The following is a 9,932-nucleotide window of genomic DNA, read 5'->3' on the forward strand; positions in this document are numbered from 1 at the left end:
TTTACGTTCCAAAAATTTGCACCTTCTCTATCTATCTAAGTTCTCTGATTTTATGCACGACTGTTTCAGTCCCACCAACGACGCTATGGCGAGGTCATCTGTAAACGGCAAACAGCTGATCGCGAAAATTTTTTATTTATGCATACAATTCTCATACAAAACCAAATTGAATTCAATTTGCGAAGAAATTGAACTGCGTTTTCCCAAGCAATCTCCTTTTCTCAATAAAAGTATTTTGCGCACTGGAATGTGGTGCTATTTTTAGCAGAAGATCTAAGCGCCACAATGTTTGGAATACATATGAAAACAAACTCTCGCACTCTGCTATTTATAGAACTACGACGCTTTTATCAACAATTTATGCATCCAACTGGGATAATTGCTCGAACTTCGCGCACTCCACAATACACGGCAAATTTTGTCCTTCAGCGGATATACCAGCAAATCCTGTTCCTGTTTGCACTTCTTATCACGAAGTATTGCGCATTATTTTTCCACTCTTCCTCGCTCAAAACACTTCGTATAGCGGATTGGACTCGTTAATTGATTCAATCTACATTCCACTATTTTTTAACAGTTCTCCAGTTTTTTTAAATATATTATTTTAAAATTTAGTTGCTGGCTATTCAATATTCATAGAAATTTGCAACACAACAACAATACGGCAAGAGTTAAATGAAGAAAGGCGAATTCGTCTCGCAATGGCTAAAAATATCCCAAAGTATTGCCATATCAAAGTAGAGTAACATCCCATGAACCAACGAGCACAATTCTCCTAATCAGCAATCGTTGTATTTGTAATCGATTTCAGAAAAAAAGTTTTCGTAGCTTTTTTGACGTTTTTGGAGTTTGTTTACACCGTCTTCTACCTCTTTGTAGTGTTTTTTTTAGCGATTCAATGTTTTTTTTTCAGCGATCAGAGCAGTAAAACTATCGATAGTCAACCCATTGGATGTTTTCGATATTTTGCGTTGAAACTATCGATAGTATCGCATGATTTAAAATGCGTTGAAGAAAATATATACACTTTTTAGTTTTGTTTAGTTCCTGAAGAATTAGCTAATTGTTATATAGCGATTTTCAGTAACTTTGTCCTTTCTCTTCGATATTTAAAGTATTTTAAACCGATAATATAAAAACCAAAAATTCCCAATCGTAGAAAAACAAGTCGCTTATTATCGTAAAGAACACGGTGTGTATTGCAAAAAAATTGCATCATTGCATAGAACTCACTCCAAAAATCGCCGAAAAGGCCATATTTCAAGCGTGCGCTACTACAACCCAAATTATTGTACAAATGATTATATATTCATTCAAAGAAAGTAAAAGGATCCTCAAAATTTTAATAACCCTGGGTTATGCGGTGTTTTTCCTGCATTAAAAATGCAACATTTAGCACTTTCGAGCATATTTTTGTACATTTACGCGAGTTCGAAATCGTATGCTTTTGACAAACAGCCGTGTTCCAGTCGCTTATTCATATCCGTATGTATTACGATCAATTCTCACTCCGCAGATGATCTGCAAAAATCCTTACTGAAAAGGAAAAAACAAATTTTAAACTAAAAATTCCATAACCGAACATTTGTTTGTGTATATATTCATTTGCCGGTGCTGCTAAAAGCAAACCTGTGATCTTCAAAAATTTCCACGATTCGAACATGGTTGAATGAAAAAAAGTGCAACTTTGCTTTTCGCGTATACAGTTGCTAGCTGCGTTTCCGTTATCGCCGATCGAGATTTCATTTATTATTTTACATTATTTGGAAAAAGAAAAGTTGCGCAAATCCAACGTCGATGTGATACTGATGTATATCTGGCTCAATTTGTCATCAACTCTGTTTGTTTTTTTCCTCTTTAATTGAGGAAATTTCAATTGACAGCACCGTCAAATGAATTTATACACACACAAATTTTCGGTTATGGTTAACATAATTCAAGTCTTTTTATTGAATTTTTTGTTTAAAATTTAGTTTTCCCTTTTCAGTAGGTTTTTTTGCACATTATCTTTTCTGTGCGAATTGATCGTGATAGATGCGGATCTGAATAAGCCACTGGAACACGGCTGTTTGTCAAAAGCATACGATTTCCAACTCGCGTAAAGCCTGATATACAGTTCAATGCGAGCGTGAGCGTGAGTTTTTTATTTTGATCAATATCTTCGTTATTACTCAACTTTTTGCTATAGTTGAGAAATGAAAACATAGTGAATTAAAATATATTTCAGAACTATAGAATAAAAACTAATTTAAAATGCATAATATGCTTTTTTTCGAGCTCACACTCCACTGTGTGCGTACTCAAAGCATTCGCATGTGAAAGGCAAGTTTTTACAGATGAGTGTGAGCGTCCATGAGAATACAAATTGAATTCTTTGCCTTTGCGAAAGTTCACACTCACGCTCGCATTGAACTGTATATCAAGCTTAATGCGTGGTAGAAGCTTGAATAACTTTTTGAGAGACTTTACCTTACCGCACTGCCTCTCTTGCCAACAAACTGAGTTGTTCCCGTGCTAGAAATGTTCCAGTGTGAAACCGACCAAATGCGATAGCATGAAAGCTCTTCGAAAAAATATGTTCGAACGTGCTAGATGTTGCATTTTAAATGCAGAAAAAACGCTGCATTTTTCTCTAAATTTTTCTCATATCTTCTTCCTGATAATTATCTGCTAAAAAAGAAAAGAAACAAAGCCATTTTCTAGTCACCTGGCATCTCTCACCGTAGTTCACGTACAGCTGATTTTGACGTTTCTGGAACACATGAGAAAAAAAAATCGTAAAAACAAATTCGTAATTTGTGAAATTACCAGGAATATACGAAAACAAATTTCTTTACACATTACATAAAATGGTAAGTAGACCGAATATATTTCCGTAGTCCTACATGCGTTCTTAAAAACGTTCTCCTGTTGCAGGCAAGCTCGATAATAGTTGCTGGCATAGGTCTAGCTGCAGTTGGTTTTGCGGGGAAGCATCTCATGCGCCGCATGCCTGCTATGGCCACAAAATTAAGCGAAACTATGAAAAATCTACCCAAATTTGACGCAGAAACCTTGGCGAACTCGAAATACTGCAAAGGAGGCTTCGATCCAAAAATGAATAAGCGTGAGGCTTCTCTGATTTTGGGCGTAAGTCCTAGTGCGTCCAAATTGAAGGTAAGTGAACATACGACTTATTATCAACTTTTATGCATGCTTTACGATATTATTCTTAACAGATAAAAGATGCACACAAGAAGATCATGTTGCTCAATCATCCCGATCGTGGTGGTTCTCCTTACTTGGCTGCCAAGATAAACGAAGCAAAAGATTTCATGGACAATACGAAATAAGCGAAGTAAATTCACCTGTAGAATAGTGTAGTAGTTAAATTTTAACTGTAGTAAACAATTACTTTATTCTAAATCTGACCAAATAGTAGTTAACAATATTTTTGTTGTTTTTAATTTCCATAAAACATTAGTCCATCAAAACGCCTTATTGAAGCTTTGGGTTGCCCTTGTAGCAGCATACGTTTTGCGTTCAGTTTCTTCGATGAAAATGTTTAATAATAATAAAAAAAAATGTTATTCAGGATTTTTTTTTTAATTTTATTAAACGTGCATTGAATGCCAATAAATGTTTCAACTAATTATTCCCGTCAGCCGGTAAGGGCAAATTCTTCAAGCGAGGCAACATTGTGCGGCCCCAACTTTCGCTGTAGCCAAAATTTTGTTGACGTTGTCAAACGTCAAATACGTACGACAAGTGGTTGGAGCAAGCAGTCCACCGATAGTTCATTTATTTTCATTATTTTTTCCTACATTGTCCACCTGTTTTACTAGTAAGTTTATGAAAAAGCTGTATAACGATACTAATTGACTATATATAAAATATATTTGTTCTCGCAGAATCCTCGTTAACCCCCTCACAGGCCCCCATTTGCTAGCGAAATGCGACAGCTACGCGGTAAAGTGAAGGAGACACGCAAACAGAAGAAGGAGCGCAAAATGGAGAATATGGCCATACAAAATCAGCTTAAGACGGTAGTCCTGCCGGCAGTTTGCGTATTTGCGTTGCTCATCATTGTCTTTGTGTACATCAAAACGCGTCCAGCCGTCGAAATGTAAATAAATTGCATCAGAACCGTATGTGTATACATATGTGAGTGCCAGTGGCAGCCTTCTATGGCGTAAATTTAACTAGCCTTCAAGCGTTCTGGCTACCAACACCAAAAATGTAAATTTTGAAAACTACATACTTGTTGCAGCAACATAATGGCGGTACCAATTTTAGACCCATCCGGTTTTTATAGGTGTTGAATTTTTAGAATTTAGAGCAGCAAATGTCTAGTTTTGGTTTGAAAATGCTAATTTCTTAGCAATTAATATGTGGCTGGAGCACCTTAAGTTTCCTTTTACACAAATTTAGTACTTTTTTTATTAAATGTAGGAGCATACAAATTATATATTTTTTAATTCAATAAATTATATGCTCAAATATCCATACCACAACTTGTTGAATGTCTACTGTTCTAGAAATACTATGTATGCGTATATATGTAAATACATATGTATGAGAAAAAAACTGCTGTGCAAACACATAACTAATAGGCTGGCGGCTCTGTAACGCCCTTTTTTCACTTCCTATTTTTTAGTAATTTTATATAAACAAATGTACGTGGATGAATTTAAAATGTTATTTATTTAGCATGTACGTACAAACGACTATTGAATTATATTGATGTTTTGTATTAGTCTTTTGAGAAAATCAAATAAATACATATGCATACATACATATTTTTTAATAACAAAATAATGCTTTTTTCTTTAAAAAAATGTGTATGTTACTTCAAATTCTGGTAGATTCTCTCGTAAAGCTCCACGTAAGTAAGTGAATAGCAAATACTTACAGATCTGCTTTTAGATAAACTGAAAACTCAATGTTTGTGCTGTTGTAGCGTAACGTGCAGCTATTTTGAATAATTAGCTGATAAGCCGGCTTCAGGCTCTTAAAATTGCCTACGCTGAATAGGCATAAATGAATATTGCAAAAATTGTAGCTATAGCCGTCACAGTAATAGTTCTGTCCCATACCGACATCAATTTTTAAAGTCGGGTTGCTTTATGCTTGAAAGACGCCTGCAGCTTGGAACTCAAGCAGAGTTTTAAATTTTTGGCTTAATATTACTCAGTTTGTAATAAGAAAACTCATTTTTGCATTCCGTATACATTTACTTGTTTATTTTTTAAATTTTCATAATCATCACATTCTCTTCTACTCTTCCTCGTAAGTTTCTGTTTTACATTCATATGCTAAATACATGTACATATACATACATATGTATATGTGTTCATAAATTAAAGAAGATGAGTTAATGGCTGTTTTTTTAGTTCGATACATATTATGTACTATATAATTTAAAAAGGGGTCATAACTACGTGTTTTAACTAATACTAATTCCCGCTTATAGGTTATTAACGTGTTGATATTCATATTTTTATAATAAATACATTTATATTATTTTATAGAATGAAAGACAGCAAAAGAAAATATATTTTTGAAAAGGTCTCGCGGATGAGCACTGAAAAGTAGGCTCTATCAATGAGAACTAATTTTTTTGCAGGAGGCAAAAATGAACATTTAAATAGGGAAAGCCTAATAAACTTTTAGTTTTTAATATTTTACGTGTTTTTATTTACGTTAAAATTTGGTCGGTAATTTTTTTAATTTTTAACAATTTTATATATTAGTTACGTATACGCAGTTGCTTCGACAGGTAGGGTGTGTACTTAAATAAAAAAAGACTTAGAGTGAAATGGATTTTATGTTTGTTGAATAAAAATAAGAAAATAGAAGTTAGAAAATCAAAACCGTAATAACGACTGTCTAAAATACAAAAAAAAATTTTTTTTTTAAGAGTGTATTGTTAATAAAATAAAATTTTGTAAAAGAATTAGTGGTGAATTGTGGGGATATAATTATTGTCTGACAGCTGAAGGTTGCAAAGATATTTCTAAACTATTTACTACTACTTATTCCATGGGACATCATTTTAAAAGTGATCATATATAAATTTGCAATGGGTAAAATTTTGGTAATATATGCATTTATGTAGTCAAAAAAGTAAGGTCGGAATTTTAATGTCGCCAGCCCTAGGGTTGTTCTATTCCGAAAAAATATGCCCATTTAGAGTGCTGAAAGCGCTCAAAAATTTCAATGTATTTTAAATGGGGAAAAAACTTTTCGTAGAAATGGTATGGAATTTTTTAAAATCAATATTTTTCGATCGGAAATATTGCTTCGGGTATAAAACAATCCTAGGGGGTGGCGGCATTAAAGTTCCACCTTTTCTTTGTTTGAACCACCCTAATATGCATACTTACATATGTACGTGGATGTTTCGGCATTTTTAACACTACTTAACGCCTTTTTAACAAAATCGGAATATAAAAAAAAGTGTTTAATAAAGGCTCACTCGTGTTTTTTTCCAAAATATGCATATACTTAATTGCTTTTTTCATTTAGTCTGAATACAAGTATGTATATGAATGTTTATGCAAGTATGATATTGTAAGTCGCATTCCTTCAACCAGAAGAAAAAGGTTATGAAAACTTCACAGTTTCGAAAATGTTTTAAAACCCTAATTTTCGAATATAGAGTTTTGAAGTTATTAGGTTACGGGAATCAGCTAATTACTTCTTCATATTCTAAGACTTCCCTAAAATGCCGTAATGCTTAGATTACAGAATCTAAATTTTTATTTTATTTTTTATTTATTTAGCTTTTTGTCACTTAATTTTTTTCTCACCCACTTCTTTATACTTTATATTTTAAAAGCCCAAAATATACATATGTATGCGACAAAGTTTCCAATTACAAATTATTTATTGGAAAATTTTCATAATTATTATATAGTAAATATGCTTACATGATAAATACAGGTTGTTATTGCGCCTAAAATGCTCTTACACTCTTCAACATTCGCCACATTTATTTTTCGATTTAATAATAGTTTAAATATAATACAGAAAAATGCATTTAAATGCTTGCTCTACAATTAAAAAAAAAAACAAAGAGTTACAAAAAAAAGTTGGAATCACACACACGCACGGTAGTTCAGACTCACAGTTAGCAACACTCTTTCAATTACAAACACTTGCTCTACACATACAAACATACATTGATATAAGTTATACACGCGGCTTTACATACACATTTGTTTGTCGTTTTTGTTATAATTTTATAATATTAACTGCTGGTACATACATATGTACGTATTAATTTTGTTTTAATTATGTATTACTTTGTGCTTAATAGCTAACTAATTTTTTTATAACTGCTACATTGTTTACGTATATAAATGATTTGTTTCGCTTAAAGTTCATTTTTTAAATTATTCGTTTGTAATGATAAATCTATGTTTGTTCTTGCAATTGTTTTGTTGTGCATAAATTAGTAAAAAATATTTTCATAGAAATGCGCCTAAAAGTAGATTTTTATTCAGCATATTTCGTTACTGGGTATTTGTTCGAGATTTGAGTTGGTTGAAGCACTAAAAGTATGCTACAAAGAAATTTTACGTACATATCTCTAAAGAGAAAATTTTCATAAACATTCAAGTTTTGAAATTCAACCTGTAAAAACGAGTTAAGCGTATGTAGTAAATCAAGCAAGTCTTGAGGAATAGAAAGTAGTTTCAAAAAGGCATGCAGTTAAATTGGCAAACTTAGGAAACTAGAAAATTGGCTGCGCCTAAAAGTAGTGAAAATTTTTAGTAAAAGTAGTTTATTCGCAACGCACAAAACGTACATATTCTCCAGAAGCGCCTAAAAGGATAGTGAAAACTCATTAAATTCCCAAAAACTTGTCACACACTCAATGCCACTGGGCATTTAAAACGCTCTAACTGCAAAGAGCATATGCGCCTAAAATTATGCAACGAAATGCATGCCATGCACTTTCCTACTTATCATCAATAACCTCATCAGCCATACGAAACCGGCTGCCGCTTAATCACTACCCAAAACAATTTTTAGAATTCAAAAAATTCGGCACATCCCCTACGCCTCTAAACCAGTCAAGGTCCTTTATTTGCCTCAAGCAACAGCAACAACAACGAATCACAGCATATCGGCAACACAGCCACCAAACCACGCCATATACAGCGGCAGTAGATACATCAGCAGCGCACGGCGCAATGTCATCTTAGGCGCCGTCTTCGCGCCCGCACTCCCACTGTCCTTGTCCGCATCCAAATCATTGTCGTCGTCGTCATCATCTTCCTCTTCTTCCTCAATGGTGTTCGTATCACCGCCTGCGGCGGCACCACCACCCGTACTACCAGGATATTTGGGGCGCGTTGTGTGTGAAGTGTCCGTAATGCGACGCTCTTCTACGTCATCTCCATCCTCGTCATCGATGTTGTTCGCTGGCACCGACGGACGATCGGTAGGTTTAAGGTGGGGGGGTGTAAACGGACCGCCGCTTAGGCCAGATCCCTCGTCGTCATCCTCATCGTCGCTGCCAGCACCTGAACCAGCACCGCTGCCATCGATAGCATCTTCTGAAATAAGGAGATAAGAGATGTAAGTATGCTGGACGAATAGAAGTATGAATATGCTTTGTAGCGCGCTGACCATGATCACTCCATTCCACATCTTGTCCGTTGTAGGCATTACGCAGATGATTAATGACATTCTTCAGGTAGAAGAGTTGTGTCGCAACTTGCGAGATCTGACGTGTTGACGCCGGATTGCCAGGGAATTCAGGATTGCGGGTCTGTTCGGTGGTTACGGGGTGCATGTACCTATGGAGTAGCGGAAATACAAGTATTAATACAAATTTGAATAGAGTAAATATACGCGCAAGACTCACCTGTCGATTGTGTTTCCATTCCAGCACATGCCATCCACGTCCGACGATGTAGAGATCTCGTCATTGCTGCAAATCTGATGCGGCAAATTCGACCAGAATTTCTTTGATTCTTTCACGCGTTGTCTAATCTCGCGCACCAGCTTATCGAGATTCGGATCGCGCCCATTGAAGTCGTCATCATTCTTGCGATTCTGCTGCGGCTTGCGACGCTGTTGATTACGACGACCGCCGCTGCTACCGCCACCATTAGAGCTGCCGTTCGACTTGTCACCTCCAGCGCTCTGCTCCTCTGAGCCAGGGTCAGCGGCGCGCCGTTCCCGCAACACAATTTCATCATCAACGTCGGCATCGATATCTAAAATATCGGATTCGATTTGTTCTGTTGGTACCTCCAAGGTGGCGCGCTTACGTATCACTTTAGAATCTGAACTGCTTAGGCTCACAGAAGAAAGCCGTTGCCGTGCAAGCGGAGCGGATGTGTGTTGTGTGAACTTAGGATTGATTGAGCGACGCGTGCGACCCAGCGTTGGACGACCGCAGCCCTCGAAAACACGCGAGGTGATGGATTGGCCGGACTCCTGCAAATAAAATAGGAGGAAATAGGTTTTAATAAATGTAGTAGAATTGTTTAGTACTAAAATATATTTTTATTTTTTTATAGCTCTTTTTGATAGCTCTTTGATGGGTTTATAACTTGAAGAGAAGAATATGAATCTTCTTTGAACTTGAGGCCGCTTTAGGAAGAGGTGAACAAAATTCACACCCAATATTGTCGAAGTCCCTAAAGCATTCCTCGACATTCCGGTGTGGTCATTGGGCTTAGAAAAAGTTTTGTGGAGAGCAAACAGGTCATTTAGAAGTTGCTCTCAGTAGTATATTAGGCATAACTGTGCGCCCTGAAAGTACGCTACACTTAAATTTATCCCTGCCAGTAGGGATGCAAACGATGCATCGATATTTCTGAAACATCGATAACATCGGCCAAAAAACCGATGTTTACCATCGATATTTGAAAATTACTCAACATAGTAAAATTGGCGATATATCGATGTCAATTTTAACGATGTTTTAAACA

At 35.6% G+C, this 9,932-nt stretch overlaps 3 protein-coding genes across 4 annotated transcripts in view; all 3 read left to right on the forward strand.

Annotated features, from left to right (window-relative positions):
- Window positions 1-9,932, forward strand: part of LOC118739306 (glypican-6) — a 569,268-nt gene that overhangs the window by 552,927 nt on the left and 6,409 nt on the right. The window lies entirely within an intron of this gene.
- LOC118739309 (mitochondrial import inner membrane translocase subunit TIM14-like) lies at window positions 2,749-3,569 on the forward strand. The gene is made up of 4 exons (XM_036470559.1): window positions 2,749-2,852; window positions 2,917-3,156; window positions 3,219-3,337; window positions 3,464-3,569. Exons 1-3 carry the CDS (start codon window positions 2,850-2,852, stop codon window positions 3,330-3,332), a joined length of 357 nt encoding a protein of 118 aa, XP_036326452.1. The 5' UTR covers window positions 2,749-2,849; the 3' UTR covers window positions 3,333-3,337; window positions 3,464-3,569.
- LOC118739310 (single-pass membrane and coiled-coil domain-containing protein 4 homolog) lies at window positions 3,807-4,772 on the forward strand. Its single transcript, XM_036470560.1, has 2 exons — window positions 3,807-3,823; window positions 3,914-4,772. Exon 2 carries the CDS (start codon window positions 3,933-3,935, stop codon window positions 4,107-4,109), a length of 177 nt encoding a protein of 58 aa, XP_036326453.1. The 5' UTR covers window positions 3,807-3,823; window positions 3,914-3,932; the 3' UTR covers window positions 4,110-4,772.

This window comes from Rhagoletis pomonella, unplaced genomic scaffold (genome assembly GCF_013731165.1).
Source record: "Rhagoletis pomonella isolate Grant_MI unplaced genomic scaffold, Rhpom_1.0 Rhpom_scaffold_00005, whole genome shotgun sequence".
Lineage (NCBI taxonomy): Eukaryota > Metazoa > Arthropoda > Insecta > Diptera > Tephritidae > Rhagoletis > Rhagoletis pomonella.

Coding starts and splice junctions, on each gene's coding strand:
- LOC118739310 (XM_036470560.1), top strand. CDS start 3,933: ATGCGACAGCTACGCGGTAAAGTGAAGGAGACACGCAAACAGAAGAAG.
- LOC118739309 (XM_036470559.1), top strand. Junction 3,157..3,218: donor CTAGTGCGTCCAAATTGAAG/GTAAGTGAACAT, acceptor TATTCTTAACAG/ATAAAAGATGCACACAAGAA.